At 45.6% G+C, this 25400-nt stretch overlaps 1 protein-coding gene across 5 annotated transcripts in view; it reads right to left on the reverse strand.

The window, feature by feature from the left end:
- Positions 1–25400, reverse strand: part of CEP250 (centrosomal protein 250) — a 128512-nt gene that overhangs the window by 16263 nt on the left and 86849 nt on the right. For all 5 annotated transcript variants that reach the window (XR_009464367.1, XM_014598380.3, XM_019485560.2 and 2 more), the window contains 10 exons: positions 23777–23911; positions 23215–23358; positions 21626–22143; positions 12158–12317; positions 11021–11336; positions 9903–10030; positions 9506–9626; positions 7384–7538; positions 3690–6104; positions 1590–1715 (listed from right to left, as the gene is read on the reverse strand). Coding sequence is in view for 4 of the 5 variants with exons in the window: in XM_014598380.3 (XP_014453866.2) it covers positions 1590–1715; positions 3690–6104; positions 7384–7538; positions 9506–9626; positions 9903–10030; positions 11021–11336; positions 12158–12317; positions 21626–22143; positions 23215–23358; positions 23777–23911 (4218 nt within the window). In the remaining variant the exon portion in view is untranslated. The remainder of the gene's footprint in view (positions 1–1589; positions 1716–3689; positions 6105–7383; positions 7539–9505; positions 9627–9902; positions 10031–11020; positions 11337–12157; positions 12318–21625; positions 22144–23214; positions 23359–23776; positions 23912–25400) is intronic.

Below are 25400 nucleotides of genomic sequence, written 5' to 3' on the forward strand. Positions count from 1 at the left end.
CACCCCACACACCCCACCACATCATTTTGAAGGTGCAATGGCAGTGGAGAAGAAAAGCTTCTTTGCTGCTGCCACTGCCACACTACAGTCCTTTAAGAATGATCTGTATTGCAATCAGTTGGCTTTGGCATTGGAGAGCAACCTACACTACAGACATGACGGGGGGGATAGAAGAGGCAAGACTGCCCCAGACACTCTAAGTGGGGATCCAGTCACAGATCTGGCCAGGGAGGCTTACAGAAAAGCACACAGTGCCTGATGGGCAGCACTCAATCCTGTATGTTTCAAAAGCACAGACAGTACTGGGTCCTAGGACAGCCTCTCTGGACATAGCTACATGTGGACTTTAATGAGCAGTAGCCTGTTTTACTGTGCATTAAAGTGTCATGTATATAAACATGCAATTACGCTAATACACAGTAAAACAGGCTACTGCACATTAAGGGTCACTTAAAAAACGTGTGCCTTCCGTGCTGCTCATTAGGACAACCTAGAGATCCCTCGCACTATTAGTGAGATCCCTCACGCTATCTATGCAGACAGGGAGGCTCTGGAGTACAGGGAGCACTTTCCATATCTTGGCAGCCACCTCTCTCAATGGACTACTATTGATGAAGAAGTCCAGCACCAGGTCAGCTGTGCCAGTGTTGCCTTCTTCAAGCTGCAACAATATGTCTTTGAAAATAGAGACCTTTGGAAGTCGATGAAGATCCTGGTTTACAAGGCTGTCATACTGACCACCCTACTGGAGTGAAACCTGGACCATCTACTGATGCCACATTAAAACCCTCAAGAGCTTTCACCAGCGGTGCTTGCATCGAATCCTGGGGATCAAACAGGAGGACTGCCAGACCAGTGCAAGCGTCCTCCATGAAGCTGCGTCCACCAGCATCAAAACCTTGCTCTTGAGCAATCAACTCTGATGGACGGGCCACTGTGTCCAAGAACTACCTCCCTCACCAGATTCTCTTTTCCCAGCTCTCCGCTGGCCAACGCTCAAAGGGTGGCCAAAGGAAACGATACAAAGGCACACTCAAGGTTGCCCTCAAACAGGGAGGCATTGACACCAATGGCTGGGAGGAGCAAGCTGCTGACCATTTGGTGTGGCGCCACCTGGTTCACCAAGGCACGCACCACTTTTAGGCCTGACTCGATACAGAAGCGGAATGGCGGCAGCAGAGGGAGGAGAAGGAGACCAACTCAGGGCTGCGAATTCCACTCCCCTGCACAACAATATGCCCCCATTGCCGAAGAACGTGTGTATCCAGAATCGGGCTCCTCAGTCACCTGAGGACTCATCAAGCATGACAGATGTCATCCTCGACTATGAGGGACTGCCGACGATTAGGGTAGCCTAATGTGCATTTATTTAGTACCTCACACTGGCGGTACTAAATTTAATGTGCATTAGGAAAAGTGCATTCATGCACATGTAGACATGCCCTGTTTGGAACAACTCTACCAACAGCACTGGGAACAGGACATTAATAATCCAGCATGGACACATTCAGATTTTCTCTCTCCTGCATTTAAGTGTGCCCCTGTCACCTCTCCCCAGGGATGTGTCATGTCCCCTTTCTGCCCTTTACCTGGCCAGCCTTTGCTTGCAATTCCTCTGCTTTCTCATTCTCTCTGAGGAGCAGACTCACATCTCCATTCACAGCCTTGTTCACAATGCTCTTCTTTAGATCTTTGAGTGCTGAATCAAGCTGTTCCTGCAAAAGAATGATAGAGTATAGTACAGGTCAGATTGTCCAAACTGGGATTACAGTATCTCCTACTGCAGAGAAAAGTCACTATGCTACACTCTGCATCTGTGTTTTCAGTTTTACTGCCTGGTTTCCAGGTTTTAGAATGAGGTAGCCAGGCTAGCAAAGTAAGCTATATTTGGTAACTACAGACCTAGAGAACATAAAATACAATTTACAAAGTAACCTTTGGGTCCAATACTTACTGCAAAGAACAGAGACATTTAGGAATATTTGAGAATATAGGAGCACTCAAAATATAAAGTTCTTATTAAAGGGGAACTTATCTTATGGAACAAACCTCTACTTCAACAGACAAAAAAAATAATTTTGGTCATCTACATTTTGTATTCCATGCACTGCATATTATCATTTCCCACTTCTCTCTCTTTGATAAATAACTAATTTAATAGATGACAAGAGAAAGACAAGGATTTTTGTGGATATCTTTTATTGGACAAAATACATGGTTAGGACAGGTTTAGACAAACTTTCAAGTATCAGAGTACCCAGACCCGGACACAGGCATGGGTAAGCCAGGCGACTGGCCTCGGCCCAGACAGAAAGGGAGCCCCAAAATGGTAATTTTTTTCTTATCTCTGGCAAAAGGGGTCCAATACTAAAAGTTCGCCTGGGGCTGCCAGGAGTCTAGGTACATCACTGAGAGTGTACCCTTCCTCAGGTCTCACCCACAGAAATACTTGCCTCACATATTTCCTGGACCATCATACTACAACACTTCCAAGAGAAAGAAAAGTTATTAGAACTTTCAATTAATGATCTTCTGGTTATTGGTAGTAGGGTGGCCCAAGACAGAAAGCACAGGTTTTTTCAAGCAGGAGTTCTACTGTATTTGGCCAAGAAGGGCTATCATTTACTTATTAAATTAACAATAATATTAAAGATAAATCATTATGATCTTATTTTTTATAAGGATTTTTAGAAGCCAGGACCATGATGCCCCAATGCAATAAGAAGAGGACCATTTTTCTAAAGTTTTTCTCTTGCTGGAGTATGAATAAACACTAGTCCTTGTTGAGTTTTGCTTATGCTGTGTGAATTTTGCTGAGTTTATAGTTTTGGAATGACCCATGATTTATAGTAACAGAAAAAGAGCTAATTCATTTAAAATTAGAGAGTTTTCTCTTTGCATTATTTTCACTTAGTCACCAAGTGACTTCTGCTACATTTCCCTTAAAAAAAGTGTTGGTTCATAAAACCTTGAACTCCATTTTTACAAAGACTTTTGCATGCTTTTCATCCTGCTCATGGAAATAGTTTCCTGTAAACCAAGAGGAGTATTCATGTGAGTAAAGTTACTGACAGGAAGTGTTTGCTTTTCTTATACAATTACATGGAATAATATATACTAGAACAGCTGCCTTGGAAAGAGGAAAATAATGACATTGCTCAAGTTGCTCAAAAAGCTGATGATGCCATTCTAATTGTTTCACAGAGTCACAGAGTTGGTCTGTGATCTGTTCCAAATCCTTGCAAAAATGCTTCCCCTATAGCAGAGCTCAACTTCACAGCAGCCAGGGGCCAAACATCGCACCAGTCATGGCCCCTGGACATGCATGGCCATCATGTTGGCCACACCATCTGTCATCTCCCAGCCCCTGGGCCACACTGTGGCTAAAAGCATACAGGTGCCTCACTGCTGATTTTTTTAACAATGGATTCCATCTGAAATGCTCTATCAAGGAAAACTAAGGAACAAAACTATATCCCACTGAGTCTTTAAATCAAGAAAACCTGCTCTAACTCAACCAGCAATATTAGACTTGATATGGGACTCACTAGGGGAGGTTTCCTGGCCTTTGCTGTTCAGGGGGTCAAACTGGATGACCTAACTGGGTACACTTATCAGTGTACAGAAAGTAACACTGGTATCCTCAAGAAGCATCTATATCAGGAACAATCATCAGCCAAACTGCCCACCTGAAGATAAAGCCGGTCTTTATCCCTCTCTGAAACCATGCTCTGCAGAATAGCCATTTCCTCCCTCAGGGTCTTAATGGTGACTTCACTCTGAGCCACAGACTGTGCAAGTGCATGTGCTTTCTCCCTCCATCTTATCTCCCCACTTTCAGTCTGTTTCAGAATAGCCATCAGGTGCTCCAATTCCCGCACCTTCACTTTCTTCTCATCTTCCAAATTTTGGATGCGATTCTTCTGCCTTTTCAGGCAATCATCTCTCTCCTGGAGATCCTTCTTTCTGGCTGCCTCTTCTTTCTCCCAGCTCAGAAGTCTCTGGATTTGGCTCTTTGGGGTCTCTCCTTCATCATCTTTCCATTGTAGAGCTGAGGTTATCTGCTTCAGAAGTTCTATTTGTGTCCCCAGCTCCTGTTCTCTCTTCTTCATAGTCTCCTCTAGGTGCCTGGCTTTCTCTCTCTGGTGTTTGATCACCTCTTCCTTTTGGTGGAGATTTTCCTGAAAATGTTTCATTTTCTCTTCCAATTGTTTTTGTTCATCTTGGGCATTGATTTCTTGGGCATTGATTTCTTGTTCTCTCTCATTAAGGGCTTCTCCCAAGAGACTCTGTCTTCCTCTGGGATGCACCTCTTCTGCCTCTTTCTCAGAGTGTGTAAGATGAAGATAATGCAGGGTCACTAGCTGTTTCTCTTGGTGTTGGAGTTTTTGCTTGAGAGTTTCATTCTCTTGGCTTTGCTCTCTTGCCACATGCTCAAGATGGTTTGTTTGATTCTTGAAAGACTCTAATGCCACCTGCATGCTTTCTTCTTGAAGCTGGTACATGGTAATTTGCTCTGCCTGCTTGAGGAACTCTACATCTTTCCCCTTCATTATTTGTCTCATTCTGTCCAAATCCTGCTGTAAGCTCTTGACCCATTTTTCTTCTAGTTCTTTCTGCCCTAAGAGCACCTTTACATGCTCTTGCAAAGTCTGTCTCTCTTTGTCTCTGCCTTGTAGAGATGATTTGGTGTATTCCAGTTCATCCAAGACAGGCTCAGTCTGTGTCACTGCCTCTATCTTTTGCTGTTGATGTTTGTAAATATTCTGCTCTAGAACCTCTCTTTCTCTCTCTTTCCCACTCTGGGTCATCTTTCCTTCTTCAAGATTTGCTTGCATGGCTCTTGTCTGCTTTTCCTCCTCTTCCTTACTCTGCTTACATTGCCTTTTCAGGGATACAACTTGTTGCTCTCCTTCTCTTAATGATACTTTAAGACTTTCAAGAATTTTCAACTGTTGTTCTGTTTCTCTCTCTTGCTTTTGGAACATCCAGATTTTCTCTTTCTGAGACTCAATCATGTCATCTCTTTCTTTTAAGGCTACTTTGGTGCGCTCTAAATCTCTTTGTAAAAGCATTAGCTGCTCTTCTGCTTTTTCCTCTTGTTCTTGTGCTTGTTGTATTTGGAACTCTAGCTCTCGCTCTTTTTCTCTTAAGATCGACTGTGTTTGCTCCAGTTTGTCATAGTGAGTCTTTAGTTTCCTTTCTGTTTCTTCCTCAACATCTAGGACTTGCTTTTTCAGAGACTCGAGCTCTTGATCTCTCTGGGTCAGAGTGAGTGTCATCTGTTTTATTTTCTCACGCAGGACTTGCAGCTGTCCTTCCTGCTGATCCTTATACTGCTGAAAAATCTTTATCTGCCCCCTCTGGCAGTCAGCCTCACATTCCCTCTTCTTAAGAACTGCTCTCACACGTTCTAAACTTACGTGAAGAGCCTTCACCTGCTTATTCTCCTCTTCCAGTTCTTGAACCAGCTGTTTCTGTAACGAGAGCTTCTGGTCTTTTTCTCTCAAGTTTGCTTTCATCTGATCTATCTCTTCTAATAGATTTCTCAATTGCGATGTTTCATGTTCCTCCAAAGTCTGGATTTTCTTTTCTTGGAATTTAATCTCATTAACTTTCTCCTCTAGGTCTTTAGTAAGATGATCTAGGGCAGTCTTCTGCATTTCTTTCTGTCTTTCCAACTCTCTAACATTTTCTTGCTGGGATGCTACCTCTTGTTCCTTCTCCTTTAGCTCTTGAACAAGATGATCTAGAGTAGCCTTTTGTATTTCTCTCTGCCTCTCCAGTTCTCTAATTTGCTCTTGCTGGGATTCCACTTCTTCATCTCTCTTTGTCAGGGTGATACTCATATGATCCAATTTTTCCTGCAAAGCCTTCCCCAGTGCTGTCTTTTCTTGTAGTGTCTGGATTTTCTCACACTGAGTCTCTACTTCCTCACTTTTAATTTGCAGGGCAGAGAGGGTTTTCTGAAGCTCTTGTTCAAGACAGCAGCTCATTTTTGCTGCTGTATTTGCCCTTGTCTCAGAAGCTTTGATGGATTCCTGAAGAAGGTCCATCTCCCAGACTAGCTTTTCCTTGGCTGCTTGCAAAGTATCCCGTTCATGCTGAAAAAAAAAAAAGAAAGAAAATGACTGGAAAATAAATCTTGATAATGTTTCCAAACTTAGAAAGGGCTGTGGCTGTCATGCCTAGATGATGAGACAATCAAGTTCTGCAGCCATGGTTTTAATGAAAATTCCTACAATTATGCTGATTGCTCCATCCTATCTAATTTCTCACTTTACCTGCTAGTGGAAATTTGAGAATTGCCACTTCTTACCTACACAACATTGTTTCAGCAACAGGTTTAGTTAAACTGGTGCTGATCTGTGGTGTAGTTTCAAATCCAAGTGTGGGAAAACTTTGGTCACCATCAACATGGTAAATGATTGCTAAAAGAGTGCTCTATTTATGAGTGCGTACAAGACTTTAGAGTTACTTTTGACTGTTGCTCTTGAAGGGTAGGTGAAATTACTGCACTAGTTGTCAAATTTCCTTAGAAATGGTGGAGGGAGGGAGGGGGGGGGGGAAAGAATCCTTAATCCTCTCCTTAGTTACTTCTACCCTCTTTCTCCTGACTATTTCACTGTAGTCATTTCTTCTCAAATGCAGTGGTTTTCTTTCTGGCTGACTCTACAAGGGAACTAGAAACAGTGAAGAAAAAGCTCTTATAGGGGTTTAAGATGTAGCCTTTTCCCTATATATCTCCACTTGACCTCTAGGAGGTCCCTGCATTGCTAGTGCTAATATATATTATAGTTACAGCCTCCTAGCACTCACTGGAAGTCATTCTGGATGTCCTGCAATATTGGCCTCTCTCTCACACAGCAGGCAAACTCCCAAAAGGTTCTTACAGTCACCATATACACAACTAATGATAATCCTAGTGAACAAATACTACCTATGACTCTCCATACCTAACCCACACCCTCAAGTGTTTGAAGTAGTTCCTGAAGATTCAAATACTGGGATACCAAGAGTTATGTGGATATAAGTGAGGTGCACTGGGAGAGAGGAATCTAAGAGACACATCAGGGATGCTGCAGGTCAGGAGTCTAATGGCTAGGCAGCGCTCGGTCAAGAAGTGAGGACTCAGTAACAGGGAAGAGATGAGGGCAGGGGCCACAAAACAAGGCAAAGGAAAGTTTGTTCAGCGTCTCTACACTGTCTAGTTACACAAGACTTTTGAAAAAATGCAAGACAGAAATAAGAGCTGAACAATACCAGTATCTAGTGCTCCCAGAGCAGGTTATATCCTACGCTGTCAGATCAAATGCTGTGTCCAGTGTAGCTTTAAATGGGCAACATGTAATCAGTGCCCCCTGGGACTTCTGCCAGCCTCACCACAATATCCATCTTTTGCTTCTCAGTGTCCTTGAGTCTCCTCTCCAAGGAAGCCACCTCCCCATGCAAGGTCAAAACCTCCTTCTTTAGGGCAGCAACCTCTTCCTGCAGGTTGACCTGTACTGACTGGTACTTGTCTTCTGCCATCTGTGTTTCTGCAATGGGTAAAGTCAGGGAGGATGGGAAGAAAACAGAACCAAAATTCAATTAAAAAAAAATCACTTTTGTTCTGGGCAAGAACCCTCACCTTCCCACTCAACCACCTACAAAACTGAGGCCTCAAACCATAAAGGGGAGCATGGACTCACAATCCAGGAGGAAATCAGGGTAGCCTCCTACCAGTGGAAGAAAAGACTAAGTGGATGAGGTTCAGAGGAATCTGGGTAAAATCTGTGGGCTTCCTGTTTGTGAGAGTAGGAAGTAATGAGGCAAACCAGAAAGAGGCATGGTCTACTCATCAGGCGAAAGAGACTAGCGGGATTTTAAAGCAAGAAGACAACTTCCAAACCAGATTCTGAGCTAAACAGGGAAACAGTGAATTGGAAGAGAAAAGGAATGAGGTGTCTTCTTTCTTTGCCTGTTGACAAAGTGATGGCATACAGCTTGGCAGAGTCTGAGCCAACAAGCAGCTGTATTAAGCAAGGTAGAAGGAGATGGTGGTCTGAAAGAGAAGTTCACAGAGGTAAAGTGAAGGCAGAGACATGTGGAGAACAGAAAGTGGAGGTGGCAAGACACAGATTTGTAGATCTAGAAGATGTAGGTGGAAAAGCAAAAGCCAGGGTTGAGAATGACTAAAGTTAATATTGGAGGCCTGAGAGAAGGCAATAAAAATGATTCAGTAATGTCCAAAGAGATACTTATCTGAATCTTGCTGTAGGCATAGTCTCACTTCATCTAAATTTCTTTAGACCAAATATCTCCAAGAAAAAAGTATCAGCAGTATTGCTGTGAGTGCTGAATCAGACAAGATTAGGTGGAAGAATAGGTGGGAAGGAACAAGACTGAGAACTGATCCAGTGGAAGATCTATCCAAGGACAAGTCTGCGGCACAGGAGCTACTACTCAAAATGAGTAAGAAATAGGATGTTGCAGAATTAGAAGTGTTTTTGATACAGATGGCAAGATAGTAGAGGGATTAGAAAACTCTCAGAAAGACAAAGTAAAAATACTAGGATTACTAAAAATACTAGGATTACTTAACCTGACTGAGGATCCACGGTAGAAATACCACGATGTATAAAATGGACAATGGTCTGGACAGATGGATCAAGAGCTCCTGTTCACTTAGTTTCATAATTGAGGAGCCAGCGGACAGTCAATGAAACTGAGGGTTGAGCAATCTCCATTGTTTAAAAGATAAGAGCGGTACCGTGACAAAGAAGGAAAGGAGAGATGCTTTTGTACCTATAATGTGTAAAGATCTATGGTACAGAACGCTATGACAAGGCTGGGAAAAATAAGGCAGACAGGAGTGAGATTACACGAAGGAAAGCAGCTTCTCTACTACAGGCAGGGCAAAACCAAGAGAGAAATATATTTGAAGGACTTTGGTATGTGAGAGGTAGATGTGAAGATGAAAACTAGAGTCTTTGCTGAGGACAGAAAGCTCAGAGACTGCATCAGATTTGAGAAAGGAGAGCGCTAAGAAGGAAATAGAAACAACAGATTGTAGAAAACTGGCACAGGAAAGAGATAAATTAAATATTGACAACTGCAGTAAAGAAGAGATCCAAGTGAAAAAGGCCACACATTTGCACAGGCAGGAAGAGACAAGAAGACACGAATTTTCTGCTGATTACAATAAGGAGTGGTGGCCAATGTGCTCAAAAAGTACACTGAGGCACCATGCTAACTTTCTGAAGTGACACACAATCTCCTTGGGAGCACTGGCCTTGTGTGTGTATTCCATATAACCACGGATCCCTTTTTAATAGACCCTTGTCCCTTCCATCTCCCTAACATGGCCGCACTGGGGGATAACATCTTGTCTGCACACTTGCTTTTGTTTTCTTCATTTTCCTTCCCTCCTTGGTACCTTTTCTTCTCCCTCTCACTGGTAACATTGCCACCTTTCTTACAGCACAGAGCAGGATTGGCATGTTGGAAAGAAAGGAGGCTGTACCTTCTTGGCTCTGGGCCAGCTTCTTCTGCAGCTCTTGAGTGTGGGCATTGAGACATTCCCTCTCAGCCTCACTCTTGTTCAACTCCAGATTCAGCTGCTGAGCCTTGTTCCTGGTGTCATCCTAGAGAAAACAAGGAAGACAGCAAGAGGCAGCAGAGACATTGCCAAAAAGAGGGAGTGTAAATCCTAGGGCCAACACTCAGCCAAGGCAAGGTCAGAACCTACTGAGACAACAGTAGTGGGTGAACCACTAGAGATAGTGCAGTCCCCACTCTCTGTGTTCCTTACAGACCAGATCTGACATAGGGAATATGATCCAGCTCAGCCACAGCTCCTAATCTGGTGGTCAAGCTCAACAGAGTGGCAGGGAAAGAGGGCACCTGAGAAGGGCAGTTACCAGATCTTGTTGAGTCTGCTTCAGGTTCTGCTGCAAGTCTCGGAAGGCTGTTGCTACTTGGTCCACCAGAAGCTCTGTGGGGAGGTCCTTGGGCTGAGGCACAGCTAGATCCCAGCTGCTTTCCTGTTCTGGAAAAATAAGTCCCCCATCTCAGTCTTTAGATGAAGGGTCACTAACATGAGAGGTCTGCTTACATGAGAGACACTGGCAGTGTTTGGGGACCCTGCTTGAGATAAATTTTGTGACCTCTCTCACAGGACATAAATTACAGTGTGCTACCTTAGCTGCCCACTAGATGGCAATGGTGCCCACAAAAAGATGGTTGTGCATTTTCCAGCAGCTAATGGGGTCCTACTTCATTCTGGTGCTGGAAAATGGAGTCACATCTGCACTCTCAAACAAGTAGTTTTCTTTCTCTACAGCATACCAAGGCTCACAAGTCTTCTTTGGTTTGGGTCTGTTCTTCATCTCCTACTAACTCCCTCCTTGGCTTTTGAGACAATACTGTTACAGAAATACAGCACCTTTTGTGCTTGCTAACAGCTCTGTTTCTACTCTGAATCCCATATCCCTGTTTGTTCTAGTAAATGATGCTGAAATGAGGTGGGCCTACAGACCCTTAGATACTAGAAGCAGCTGCTAGGTGTTCAACTATTTCCGGCCTCCCTCATTTCCCTCTTTCCTGCCACACTGTGCTGGGGAAGACAACCCCTTCAGTCCCTATTCTGCTCATCCAAGTAAGGAGATGAAGCAGAAGATACTCATCTTGGAAGACTGGAAGGGAAGGGTCAGAATGGTCCTTTTGGAAAAAATAAGAATGTAATACAATCTCTCAACTCTGCTAAATACTCCCTAAAGACACTGGAGCAGGAAGCAAAATGAACCAGTCTTTCCTCCCAGAAACACCAACTGGTGGTGAGAGGAAGGGAGTAGAGTATGGGGTGATTTTCACTGGTTCAGAGAATCATCACCACATCTCCAAACTGTCATATGCGCTGCATGCTTGAGTGCCCCCCATCATTGCCTTTGTTCAGGAAAACTGTAGAGCCTTCTCATCCCATGGGTAATCCCATCTGGCCTCCCAAGGGGTAAGCCCCTAAACCTCCAGTTACACTTGCCTGGTATAAGGTCTCCACTCAGATCAGTGCTGCCACAACGAATATGCTGCAAAAGTGAATGCAACCTTGCCAGCTGGGACTGGGCTTCATGGTGAGCATCACTAGCTAGGTGGCACTCTGCAGCCAGTGCCTCTGCTCGGCTCTCCGTGCTGTGAAGGCTCAGATGCAGCTGAGATACCTCAGCTTCAAGCTTCTGCAAGGAATTCCTCAAATGCCGTTCACCTGCCTGTGACTCCTCCAGATCCTGTAACAGCTGCTTCTCATGGGTTTGTAAGCCAGCCTCTTTCTCCATCATTGTCTGCCTGAGTGACTGGGCCTGCAACAGATATGTAGAGATCCTCAAATTAAGTACAAATTCCAGAGGAGGTATGGGCAAGGGGAGGAGTAAAAGTGGCTTCAAACAAACACCTTACTGTTGGCTAAGTCCAAAACCAAGCATCAGAATGGAAAACAGGCTGGAAATGTGCTAGAACCCTCTAGGGCTACATTGGGCCTAGAATTCTCCCATGCAAGAGAGACCAACTTTGCCCAGAATGAAGATCCCTGCCTGCCCTGCCCAAAGACTTAAAAATGAACAAAAAGAAACACCTAGAGAAAAATGTGAAGAAAAACATGAAGAAGCACATGGAGAGCCAGGCATGCCAACAGGGGAGAAGAGGTATCTGAGACATGTCTGGAGAAAGGAATGGGGAGCTAGCGAACTCTTGTGCCACATCGCTGGGATACTAAGTGAACAGGCCAAGGAGGAAGAACATGGACATATTCTTATAGCCCCTTATATTCTTCTGTATCTCCCATGACACTAGCCTTGTAGTCCCTTCCCCTTCAGCAGCAGAATGCTGCAGAGTGAGGCATGACAGCTGGGACCAAAAACTGTAATACTGGCACTAAGGTCTAACAGAGTCTGTTATGCTTTCAGGGGCTGAGGACACAGGGAGGGTAGCCCAGATGTTACACTGGCATCAAAGATCAAAGGCTGTGAGGACTGTAGGAGGACAGGAGGAAGTGTGTGTTGCAGGACTGAGAAAAGTGAGGGAAGGGACAGAAACTACTGAAGAATGGGTGGAGGTGAGAGTAGGACAGGACTGGGGAAAGCCTGATTTGTCTCTGGGGAGAGAAAGCTGGTTTTCAAGGCACCTGGTTCTTGAGCTCCTGTATTTCTCCTTGGTAATCAAAATGAAGCTGCTGGGCCTGGCGAATGGCTGATTGTAGGCTCACAATCTCACTTTGCTGAGCAACACCTCTTTCCTGCAGGGTCCTAAGCCTCAGTTCTTTCTCCTCCAGGGATAAGGTCAGGCTGAAAGAGAAAGCATGTAGGTAGATCTCTGCTATGTGGCATAATATTTACTAAGACCTCAGGACTGAAGACTGCTGTCAGAGAAGGCCCAGGACTCTCAGACCACGAGTACTCTGCCCAGTCTGATTTTCAATTTAAATGCTGTATAACCCAGGGCTGTCCAATTGGTAGTCTCGGGGTCCTGTCTGACTGCCACTCCCTCCTCACTTCTCCAGCTTGCACTTGCTGCCCCTGCCCCAAGGAGTAGAGCAGTGTGGCATTGTGTGGGGAGCTGAGGGCAGGCTTGGGGCCACACAGTGCAGAGGTGGGGTGGGGAGGGAGGGGAGATGTGTCTGTGCAAGTATGTGGTGCAGCAGTAAGTGCAGCCGTGGAGGGGCATCTATGCAATATGCAGCCTGGGGGACCCATCCCATGGCCCACCTCAGTGAGGTCCCCACTGGTACAGCTTGCAGGGCTTGGGGCCCCCAGATGCCTAGAAGCTGGATGGCTCTGCTCTAATCAATTTGGCTGCTCATTCAGTGCCCTGCTAGCATAGCAGCCACTTGTGAGCACAGTTACTACCCTGTGCAATGACTCCACGACAGAAAGACAGGAAAAAAATTTTCCAACTGCTTGGCAGCTTTTTCATCAAGTTATGCCCTTTCCACAAGGACCATCATGTCACATCACTTTCTATAATAATCAGGAGTCAGATCCATACATCTTGACTTCTTTTCTCATTTGTGAACTTCCCTCACACTAATCATATTATCATAGTGCTTAGGGTCGGAAGGGACCTAAACAGATCATCAGGTCCGACCCCCTGCCCCGGGCAGGAACGGGTGCCGGGGTCATATCACCCCAGCCAAATATCTGTCCAGCCTCCTCCTGAAGACCCCCAAGGTAGAAGAGAGCACCACCTCCCTTGGGAGACCATTCCAGAGCCTGGCAGCCCTAACTAAAGTAATGTCTCCTGATGTCCAGCCTGAACCTTCTCTCTAACAATTTGTGGCTGTTATTCCTAGTAACCCTGGGTGGTGCCTGTGGGAACAGAGCCTCCCCCAAGTCTTGCTGGTCCCCCCTGGTGAGTTTGTTAACGGCCACTAGATCCCCTTTCAGCCTTCTCTTGTGGAGGCTGAACCAGTTCAGGCCCTTTAGCCTCTCTTCATAGGGCCCGCCCCGCTGCCCCTGGATCATGCGAGTGGCCCTCCTCTGGACCCTTTCAATGCTAGCCACATCCCTCTTGAAGTGCGGTGCCCAGAACTGGATGCAGTACTCCAACTGTGGCCTGACCAACGCTGCATAGAGGGGAAGGATCACCTCCCTGGACCTGTCTGTGATGCATCTGTAGATGCACAAGGTGCGGTTAGCCTTACTGACCAATTCCTTACATTGGCGGCTCATGTTCATCCTGGATTCAACAATGACTCCAAGATCTCTTTCTGCCACCGTGTTGACAAGAAAGGTGTTCCCCAGCCTATAGGTGTGTTGCTGGTTCCTTCTCCCTAGATGCAGCACCTTGCACTTGTCTGCATTGAATTCCATCCTATTCTCATCCGCCCACCTCTGTAATTTGTCTAGATCTAGCTGGATTCTGTCCCTCCCCTCCAGCATGCCCACCTCACCCTACAACTTGGTGTCGTCAGTGAATTTGGACAGCGTGCATTCCACGCCCACATCCAGATCACTGATAAAAATGTTGAACAGTACAGGCCCAGGACCGAGCCCTGGGGACTCCACTGCCCACATCTCTCCAGGTCAAAAACCACTCATCCAGCACCACTCTCTGGGTGCAACCATCTAGCCAATTTGCCACCTATCTGACTGTGTAGGCATCAATGCCACAGTCACCACTTTTTTTAAGAGAATGTGGTGGGAAACAATGTCAAAGGCCTTCTTAAAGTCCAGGAAGATGACATCCACCCCAACACCCTCATCCAGGGACTTTGTGACCTGATCATAAAAAGAAACCAGGTTAGTTAGGCAGCACCTGCTCTCAGTAAACCCATGTTGGTTGCCCCTGAGCATTACCTCCCCTGCTGGGCCCTTGCAGATGTGCTCCTTGATAATTTTCTCAAAGGTTTTCCCAAAGACCGAAGTAAGACTGACTGGCCTATAATTGACAGGGTCCTCCTTTCTCCCCTTCTTGTAAATAGGGACCACGTTAGCCCTTTTCCACTCCTCTGGTACCTGGCCAGTGCCCCACGAGTGCGCATAGAGCCATGCCAGGGGCACTGCTATGACCCCCACCAATTCCCTCAGCACCCTTGGGTGAAGAGCATTTGGACCTACTGATTTAAACACATCCAGCCCCTCCAAAAATTCCCTAACTAGGTCATCCCTGACCCTAGGTATGGTGGTGTCTCCCCTGGGTCTGTCCACAGTTCTAGGGGGAGAGATGTCCCGGTCCCTGGTCAGGAATATAGAGGCAAAGAATTTGTTAAAGAGGTCAGCTTTTTTGTTTGCCGCAATCACCAGATTGCCAAGCCTATCCTGTAGGGGCCCCACGTTACCCTGTGCCTTCTTCTTACTTCCTATGCATTTGAAAAAGGACTTTTTATTATCTTTAATTCTGCTCGCTAGCCCTAGCTCCATCTCTGCCTTGGCCTTCCTAACAGCCTCCCTGCAGTCCCAAGCAATGGAGGTGTAATCCTCCTTGGTGATAGCCCCTTGCTTCCACTGTTTGCATGCTTCCTTTTTTGCCCTCAGGTATCCCTAGATGCCTTTGCCGAAACATGGGGGGTTCTTAGCACTCCTGCACAATGGTGCGCATTGGAACTGATTCCCTTTGAGCTCAGAGGATCGTCTCCTTGAGGAACAACCACCCATTTAGGTCAACGTGGGTGACCTAAACTACCCAGAGAATCAGTTCTCTTACAGTGAGCAATGTGATTTTGGCTCAGCTGCTGAAACTCACTAAAAGACCCAAATGAGTTCTAGGTGCTAAGTACTGTGTGAGCACAGCCATGGACAGTTCCCTACTCAAAGAGCTCACTGCTTAGTGCAAAGCTGAGAGACAAGTTAATGGGAGACCTAGAACTGTGACCCACCAAACTCATCTCCTACTGGGGACACTAACTATCCCTTAAGAAGGGATCAAATTTAGAAACTTGTTGAGATGGCCAGGATTCAGGCTGGTGACCTAGTTGTGAAAGGCTCTGTGGCATATTAGTAATAACCTGGGGCACCTATTTCTGGTAAATGAGACTGCTTTCTAGAAACATATTCAGTAATCTGACAAGCTTGGAGCTCCTCCTCTTTGCTCAAACTGGCAAAATCTTCCACCAGGTGCTTTAAAGTTCTAGTTTTAGCAGCGCTTGAATTTCAAGCCACCCTATAGCCCACTTGCCTCAGCTGAAAGCTGCAGGTGCCTTGATATAGAAATTTCTCCATAAAAGTGGGAGCCTGAATAGGTGTCACTCTAGTTATACCTAAAGCTAACAAAGCTGTGGTTTCACACATTCTACAAAACATCCCATCACCTTGTTTTAAAGGGCAACTGCAATTAGCTCACAATACTGATAATCATTCTATTTTTTCCTTGTCACCTAAGTGGTCATTTTTGGCATCTAGGAATTCTATTCCTGGCTTTGTGAGCCCATAGGCAACTATGTGTGTGTATAGACTGGCATGTGCAGTAGGCCAGTCCTTGTGGAAGGGAGGTATATGGGAAATATGTGGGGCCACTGCCTCAGTGATCTAACTGGGAAGTTTTTCCTGATATGTGATCTAAACCTACTTTGCTGCAGTTTAAAGCCACTGATACACAACCTGTTTTCCACAGCAACAGAAAAAACTGTACTCCCTCTTCCTTATGGCAGACTTTCAGATATTTGAAGACTGCTATCATAATCCCTCCTAATCACTTTTTTTTTTTACAAGCTGAACTGCATATTTCTTTCAACCTCTCTTCATAGGGCTTAGCTTCCAAGGCCTTTATAATTTTTTACCCAAAAAGCTCAAAAACACAAACACATACATACTAACAAAACTAGGAATGCTCCAATAAAGATTTTTCTGGCCGATACTGATGGTTGATTATTAATGAGTCAAATTGGCTGATGCCATTCCGATTACCGATATGCAGTCTGGCAGCTTGGAAAGCAGTGTCCAGCTGGTAAGTCTGTGGGGGAAAAGGGCCAGCAGGGGGGAAGGGATGTAGGGAGTGACGGATCAAGGCCGCCCACAGTGAGGGGAGGGAGGGAGGGAGTGGAGCTGGGGCAGGCGCTGCTCAGCTGGGGTGGGGCAGGGCGCAGGACATAGCTGTGAGCAGCTCATCCAGGGATGCAGGCAGGGGGCAGCTCCTGCCGCTGGTGCACCCTGGGGGAGGCACAGAGGGGCACGTGCCCCCCAGATTTGTGTGTGGGGTACATGCGGGCTGCCACTTTGAGCTGGGGTCAGGAGTGGTGCTGGGTTCTTCCCGGTAGGGGGCTGGGCCAGAGCTGTGCACAAGGCGGACAGCAGCGGTGCTGGGAGGGGAGGCTATGGGGTGGGCTGTAGGTCCCAGAATTTGCTATAGGGCCCCCTCTGAACACTACCTCCCAGCACTGCTGTTGCCTGCCTTGTGTGCAGCTCCAACCAAGGTCCCCTGCCAGGAAGAGCCCAGCACTGTTCCCGGCCCCAGCTCGCAGCAACAGCCCTCCCTCAGCCTGCGCACGGATCCAGGGGGGCACATGCCCTTCTGTGCCTCCCCCAGGGTTCTCCAGAGGTGGGAGCCACCTCCCGCTCTATGCCCCAGACAAGCCACTTGTGGCTCCATTTCGCATCCCGCCCTGCCCCAGCCCCAAGCCCTGCTGCCTCCCTCATTGTGGGGGTCTCGATCTGCTCCCCCTATGCCCCTTCCCTCCCACCCCTTTTCCCCCACAGACTTACCAGCTGGATGCTCTCTAAGCTACTGGGCTGTGTGCATGCATGCAGCATTTATCGACCACACCAGTCAAAAAAAGCCGATTGCTGATAATGTCAATTTTGCTTTGATCAGTGCCAGTATAAGATGAACTGATGTACTGGTGCACCTCTAAGCAAAACACCTACATTCACTTTTAAATACATTGTTCTTTAATGTAAAACCATTCCAACAAGTATCCCCAAATAATCCTTTCATACACAAAATACCTAAACAAAATTACGGCAAAAGAACGTTACAGTTACAAACTCAAGGATTTGCCACACAACTCAAAGGTTGTGTGTCATAAACAACTGGCATGTCCTTAATTCCCTCCCCTTTTATTTATGTTTTTCAATAGTCTTTAGTTCCATGATCAGGTACTGTGCTTCTAGCTTTACTAAGTAAACAGCCATTATTTGACCACTACCAAACATCTCCTGAGTATGTGCATACTTATTTTTTTATAATCATTTGGTCAAATGTAAATGAGAAAAAGCACATTCTTAACACCAATGTGACCCCTTGCCAAATGTTGAGCCCCTGTGGCACAGTTAGAACTTCTCAATGAAATAGTTGTAGGAATCTTTTAATGGCAGAAAAACAACATACGTTCTGCAAACCCCTCCTCAGAATTGTTGAACTAATTTAGCTTAAAAAAATCAACCTGAGGAAGGCGATCTAAAAATTACAGCACAAACAGTTAATTTTTGGCAATACGATAAGGAACAGAAAACAGGGTTGTTAAATGTAATATTTACTGTAAACAGTATTATCTACATCCCTCAATCCTTCACTAGAACAACCGCGTTTGAATTCATGATTTTCAGATACAAAGAACAGTCCTTTTTCATTGCAGATACAGGTTCCTACAAAACTAGAGAAAAGCTATATGATTTGTGTATTTGTAACAGAGTACCCAAATCAACAGTAGGTCATTTAAGGGAACACAAATATCCCCCAAAATTGGATTTACGATCCTCATTAACAGTGAATAACATCCTATATTCATCTGTATCATTCACACGTTAGTGTGCAACCTTTTGTTCAGTCTGTTTCATATCTTGTCTGCAAAATCAGAAGTCATCAGTTTATTAACAGTCTAAGCTGTCTAACTAGATATCAGCCAGCTCATGTGTTAAACTTTCCACCCGTATAGGTAAGTTATGACTTCCACCCTTCCCCAGAACCTAAATGGAAAATCCTCAAACAATTGCAACCCATCCTAGCAAAAGACCCAGTTCTTAAAGATATCTTTCCAAAACCACCATCCTAGCCTCTAAACAGGCACTGAACCTCACCAACCTAATCACCAGAAGCAAACTTCCTATGGCCCAAAGCACATCGAATGGATCCAGACCATGGCCAGGCATGAATGCTGCGTGCTCCTGGCGGCTGGGGGGGCACGGTGAGCTCCAGCAGGCAGTGGCGGCACTGGTAGTGGCAGAAGCATGGCGGCCGTAAGTGTGGAGCTCCCACAGGCAACTGTAGCACTGTCAGCAGTTGGGGGGGGAAGGGTGGCGAGTACTGACCGGCAGTCGGTGACCCACAGATGCTGCCGGCGCCTTTTCATAGGGGGGTGCACCGCCACACTCAGGGAGTGCATGTGCACCTCTGCGCACTCCCTATGCATCGCCAATAATGTCAGGACAAGAAACATAAAACCTGCCAACACATCTTGACCATTTCCACAATTACTACTCCCCACAACAGAACCATCACCATTTCTGGATCTTATACCTGCACCTCCAGAAATGTAATATATCTCATCCAGTGCACTGAACATCCTGATGGAAACTACGTACAAGAAACCAGGCAACAATTGTGTACCAGAATGAACACACACAAGAAATCTATCAAAGACAAAAATACCCAATTACGTGTGGGTGCACACTTCTCACAAGACAACCATTCCCTCTCCAATCTTTCAGTTCTAATCCTCAAAGGGAATTTACAAAACAGCTTTCATAGTTGAGCCTACTAACTTCACTTCATAAATCTACTGGATATAAAAAATTATGGACTAAATATAGACACTGGATTTATGGCACATTATAGCCTGCCTGCCATCCAATAACCCCAGGTAACCTCTCTACATTTTACCAGCTACATTTTATTTACTGGTCAACATTCCTCTCCCCACACCTGGTCTACTTGTCTCACACCTATTAACTCCTATCCCCTCTGATCTTTCCTGCCACTCAAATGCATTTTTACATATCTGCATTTTGCATATTGGCTTAAGCTTCAATTGCACCCAGAGCACACAAATGCTAGCAGACTTTCCCTATGCCTGAAGAAGGGTGTTTGTGCCCCAAAGCTTGTATAGAACAATTTTTCCAACTATTTAGTTGGTATAATAAAATATACCATATTTGCCCAAAGAATCTTGTCTGTCAAAGAGCAGTGAGTCATTTCTGGGGGTTTTGTATTTCGGTCTGTTAACCTAACCACCCTGTGCTCATGTTTTTGTTTTATGTAACAGTTCTGTTTTGATGTTTTATCCTACACTCTAGGAATAAGAGAGATCTCAGAACAGCTCGCAGCAACAGGCATTCTATTCCATCAGGGACAGCAGACTCATTCTTTCCTAGCTCAGGGAACGGTAAAAGTAAAGAAGATCATCTTCCACTAAGCCACAGGCGTCAGCTTTTATTTTTGCCAGGGGAGCTGAATTGAGCTTGTAAGGGGAGTGGGGGTGGATGTGGGCTGACTAATGTGGGTTTGGGGCTTCTCACCCTGCTGCACAACTCTATGCCACTGCTCCCACTGCTGCCATTGTGGGCACAGGGCACCTTGCCATAGTGGCATTGCTGGCATGCTGCCCCCAGTTGGGGGGAGGGGGCAGCAGGGCAGAGAGTTCTGAGCCCACAGCAGACAGCCTGCATCTGCCCCCACACTGCACACAAATCTGGGGGACATATGTCTCCCCCATTTCCCCCTCCCCAGGAGTGCATGCAATGACAGGCAGCCACCCTGCTCCCCCCTCCAATGAGCCACCCATGGCTCTGTCCTGCTTTCTGCCCTAGCCCCGGGCCCCATGCACCACCTTGGCTGAGCAGTGCCCCCAGGACTGGTCCCCGCCCCACTTCTTCCCTCACCATGGGGACATCTATCTGCCCCATCCCCCCACATAGACCTACCTGCTCTCGCCACTTCCTGGGGTTGTATTGCTGACCATGTGCATGTGTACACATGCATGTGGTGACCCCTACATCCTGCTCCCTGCAGCCCTTTTGCAGGCCGGAACTCTGCCTGCCTGCAAGGTGAAACCTGCCGTTTTGCATGTTTTTCCGCAATAAATAGAAAACCTGGATCCCTGCACAATGCTGGGAATCCAGGGTAAATGCTGTCCTGGAGTCAAGCAGCAAGGGACTCGGACTTGATGTTCCCATTTCAGGATTGTCCTGCCCAATTAGGGATGGGTGGTCACCCTACCCTCTTCCTGAGGGGGGCCAGGGCCCTTGGGTTGCCACTTACTTGGCACCTGTGCACTAAACTGTAAAATCTGGTCATGGTGCTGGTTAGACTGAGATTTACTAGGAGAAAAGAGTCCTCCTAGAAGCACCAAGGATATGCAGCAGGGCAGTGGGGAGAGGATCTGGAGATATACAGTTCAGAAATAAATCCTGCGGCAATCTCTTGGTTTTGTCATGGGCTGACGCTGTGGTCAGCCCATTACAAGACCAGGGGATTGCCACAGGATTTATTTCTGAACTGTATATTTGTAAAGCCAGTGACATTAAGCCATGTTCTGATTCATGTTTTAAATGCTTTGGGTTGGAACCACTGAACTAGTAACCTGTCCATGAATTACTTTACTTGCAGCAAGGCAGAAGTTCCAAACTGTGGATGGCAGACAGCCATCTGGTATTGTTTTACTGGCTTCCTCTCTTTGTGACCAGCAGATTCTTAGGTTCTTCATTAGGAAGACTAGAGAACCATAAAAATAAGTGCAAACAGGAAGATGCAGCCATCTTGGCTAAATCTACTAAGGGCTATTTCTAGACAGGAAGATAAGGGCAAGAGCCTTCACTGGCACTTGAGCTACAGGACATGAGAGGAAAAATAATTGAAGGTGTCAAGCTGTGAGATGCCTCTGCAATCTATTTAAAAATTACCCCTCATGAACACTGAGCTGGAGGCTGAGGAAAAGTGATTATCATAGCTGCAGGATGATTTTCTTAAGAGCTAGATATTTTGGGCTATGTCTACACTATTTCTGCAGCAGTTTTGAGTATGACAAACTGAGATAAGTCTGAGAGAGTACAGGTCAGCCATTGCAGGATGGGAATGCAGTCAGCTCTGAAGTGGAACAACAGCACTGAATACTGATCATTGGGAAGTGCTGCCAGATCCACTCATAGGTGTGCAGACCCAAGAGAGGGCATTCATCTAGTGGGAAGGAAACTATCTAGCCTCATCTTATTTGGTTTCTGCCTACCTGTCTATTTTACTCTCCAGGTCTCTCACTACAGCCTGCAGTTCCATGTTCTGATGCTCTACTTCTTCCCATTGCCTTCTCTCCCCTTCCAGGTCCTGCAGTGCAGCCTGTAGCTCTGTGTTCTGACACTCCACCTCCTGCCATTGCCTTTTCTCCCCTTCCAGGTCTCTCAGTGAAGCCTGCAGCTCTGTGTTCTGATGCTCCACCTCCTTCCACTGCATCCTCTCCTCTTCCAGGTCTCTCAGTGCAGCCTGCAGCTCTGTGTTCTGATGCTTGACTTCCTCCCATTGCTTTCTCTCCCCTTCCAAATGTTGCAACACCGTTTGCAGCTCTGTATTCTGATGCTCCACCTCCTGCCATCGCTTTCTCTCCCCTTCCAATACCTCCTGGATACGTGCCACCTCCAGCATCTTTTGGTTGGACAACTGTTGTGCCTTGCTCAGACGCTGCTGAGTCTCTTGGTCAATCACTTGCCAGGAATCCTTGGCAATCACTAATTGAAGTTTCAAATCTTGCACCTGACATAAGAATGCAAGAATCAAAGGTAAATGCATGAAACACCCAACCTATGTGAATTTTGTGGGGAAAGGGGAGAAGCAGGCTAAAGAACCATCTTATCATGATTTGCATTACCAGGATTGCATTAGATGTGGCTTATGTTTTTGAAGATCTAAGTGGAGAAATATATTCCCCTGAAATACCAGCCAAGAAACTGGGTACAGGAGCACTGTGATGAAAGACATTTTGCCACTCCCTGTGGTAAACAGCAGCAGGACGACAGAAGAACAGTCTCTTAGTCCAATAAAACTGAACCTCTGGCTCAGAGACCAGATCCAGCATGTGGAATCATGTCATTCAGCCTGTAGGTCTCCTCACAGGTCATACATTTGGCAGGGGGAACTGTGGCAATTAACATTGTGCCACCAGTCCCTGACTGCCAAATTTCCAAGCACTAAGGACCAGATAACCTGGCCCTGAGCACAAGGCTGGGGCCAAGTGCTAGCTGGCATTAGTTCCAATCTGGCATGCAGGGCCAAGGCTGGAGCCAAGGCCAGGGCCAGGGTCCCCACCAGATCAGGCTCTGGTTCCGCATGCTGGATCTGGCCCATGAACTAACCCTGAACCACTTATCCAGCCCACAGGGCTGAAAGGTTGGACACCATTGTCTTAGTCCCTTTGGGTTTAGGGGTTAGCAGCAGGGTGGCAGGCTTAGGGACTACTTCTTTCCCTAGCCAAACAGAGATCATGGCAAGGAGCAGGGAGACAGAGGGACCTCATTCAGTCCAGTCTGCAGTGAGTCTAGTAGCAAGATGACAGACAGAAGGATTGTCCCTCCATCCATGTGGACTGGAAGTAGAACAGCAGGATGACAACCAAAGGACAATACCCCAGTTGAGCTGCAATTGGGAGCTAGTGATAGGGCAATAGATAGACTGACAGTCCCTAAGCCCTGTTGGAAATGGCAGCAAGCAGCATAGCAACAAAGAGTTCACCCCTCTTCCCAGTTGGGACTGGAGATGGCAGCAGAAGGACCATTTTTTCTGCAAGCTTGAATCTCCATCTCTGTCCTTGTGGTGTATGGATGTCACCTGGTTTTGCAGGGTATCTCGTTGCTGGACGAGGGTACTTGTTTCTTCTTTGAAGGTTCTGATCTCTTCCCTGTGTCTGTTTTCCACTGCTTCCATCCTACTCTGAACTTCCTGGAGCTCTATTTGCAGCCCTTCCATGGCATCCTGTAACCAACCCCAAAGAAATGAGTTATTGGACTCTGCGATATATCAAGCCCTCTCCTTTCTCTTTGTACCCCAGAATCCTCCTCATTCAACATTTTTCTCCTCTTTGCTCCTCCTGGATGACCTTGCCTCTGAAACCCATCTGGGCAGCCAGCTTTCCCTCTAATCTACCTTCTTCCTCATTCTACTGATCTCTGGCTTATCAGGGCCTCTATCCATACACATATTATAACCATCTCCCTCTACCCTCTTCTCCCAGTCTTTTCCAGTACTTCTCTTGAAGTTCTGCTGTTTTACACTGCTCTCCACTGTCTCTGTCTCCTTCATCTCTTCTTTCATCTTTGTCTTTTTGTGTCATTTTGTGCCAGGTTATTAACTGATTCTTCCTTCTCCACTCTTTCCTGTTGGACACACCCACCTGCTCCTTCCCCTGTTGCTCCTGCACTTTCTGTTGAAGTTGCTCCAGCTGCTGGTAAGCACCTGTCAGCTCTCCTTGTGCTTGGAGCAGGTCTTCCAGCAAAGCCTTCCTCTCCCTCTCTTTTTCTAGCAAAACCTGCACAAAAGAGAGGAAAGTGAAATGAGCTGGGCAGATCTCAGAGGCTAGCATGCCCACATATCCCAAAACTAACATATTACATGTCTCTCTGGTCAAGGGCTAACTGTCATGCACTAGCATTCTTGGGATGTGTGTATGATGAAATGTTAAGGTGGGCCCTGGAGAATGTCTGTGGTTTCAGGAATTATTTTAATCTTTATACAATTTAGTGATTTTATTGCAATACCTGCAGGTCTGGGGATACTGCTGTACTCAAAAGCTTTGAGAGAGGATGTCTTGGGTTCCTTGTGTACATTACATGTATTACACAATTAACTGGTTAATCATGCAATAAATTTAGACTGTTCACACGTACAAAATAAGACTGGCCACAAGTGCAAAGTAATTATCATACAATTAATTGGTTAACTGTGCAATAAATTAAGACCAGCCACAAGTGCAAAGTAATTACCCCTTGATAAAAATGACTATCCTGCTATAAAAAGAACCAACCAGCTATAAAGTTAGTGCTTAAAAATGTGTAACAACTCTATAGCTGATTTTTATCCAGCTTTAATTTGAATGTGTAGCAAAGGCCCTTAAGCTTGCAAATAAGGTTTAGTGCCATGGAAGGAGACTGACAGGGGACAGGAGGTCTGGACACCGTACAACTCCCAGAACACACACCACAATAATAATTCATATGTAGTGCACAGACTCTCTTTGTTTCATTTATTAAGTTCCAATTTGGTGAAACTGTCCAACATGAGTCTTTAAAAATGTTTTTTAAAACAACTTCAGGGAATTCATTCATCAGGAGTCAAGGTTGTATGCAAGGTTCAGTAACACTAACAATAAAAAGTAGGGGTGCACTAATAAGGATTTTCTTGGCCGATACCAATAACTGATTATTAACCAGCCATATCAGCCAATACTGAACCGATAATCAATATTTAGTAATAATGCAAAGCATTTTAAACTACTGACATAAATCTCTTTTTGTTTGTTTTACATTTATAACACACACACACACACACACACACACACACCCCCCCATAGATGGATGGATAATTTTTTTGTGTTCCTGCCTCTAGAAACATTTTGTAGCAAAATAAAAACAAACACACGTTAAACTTCAAAACTTTTACTTTTAAAATGGTAGTTTACAGTATAAACTTTTCAATTACATAATGATTCACTTAACAGCAAAGTCATTATAAAACTCAATAGTTAACTTGTTTTACAAAAATCAACCCAATAAAGTCGGAAAATCGGCATAATCATAACAATTTTGGCTTCAAAAGAAACCCACAAGAAATGTAGGTCAAGACATAAAAATTACAAATGAAAAATGTTGAGGTACAGTCTGTAGTTGTAGAAGCCATTGTAATAATAATCAATTATTTAAACTTTAGCACAGCAACTGAGTGAGTGGAAGGTTTTTCTTGACAAAAAACAACATTTCTGCTTTTTCACACATCAGTCGGTTCCTCTTCACATCCACAAC

Source organism: Alligator mississippiensis, chromosome 9, assembly GCF_030867095.1.
Source record: "Alligator mississippiensis isolate rAllMis1 chromosome 9, rAllMis1, whole genome shotgun sequence".
Lineage (NCBI taxonomy): Eukaryota > Metazoa > Chordata > Crocodylia > Alligatoridae > Alligator > Alligator mississippiensis.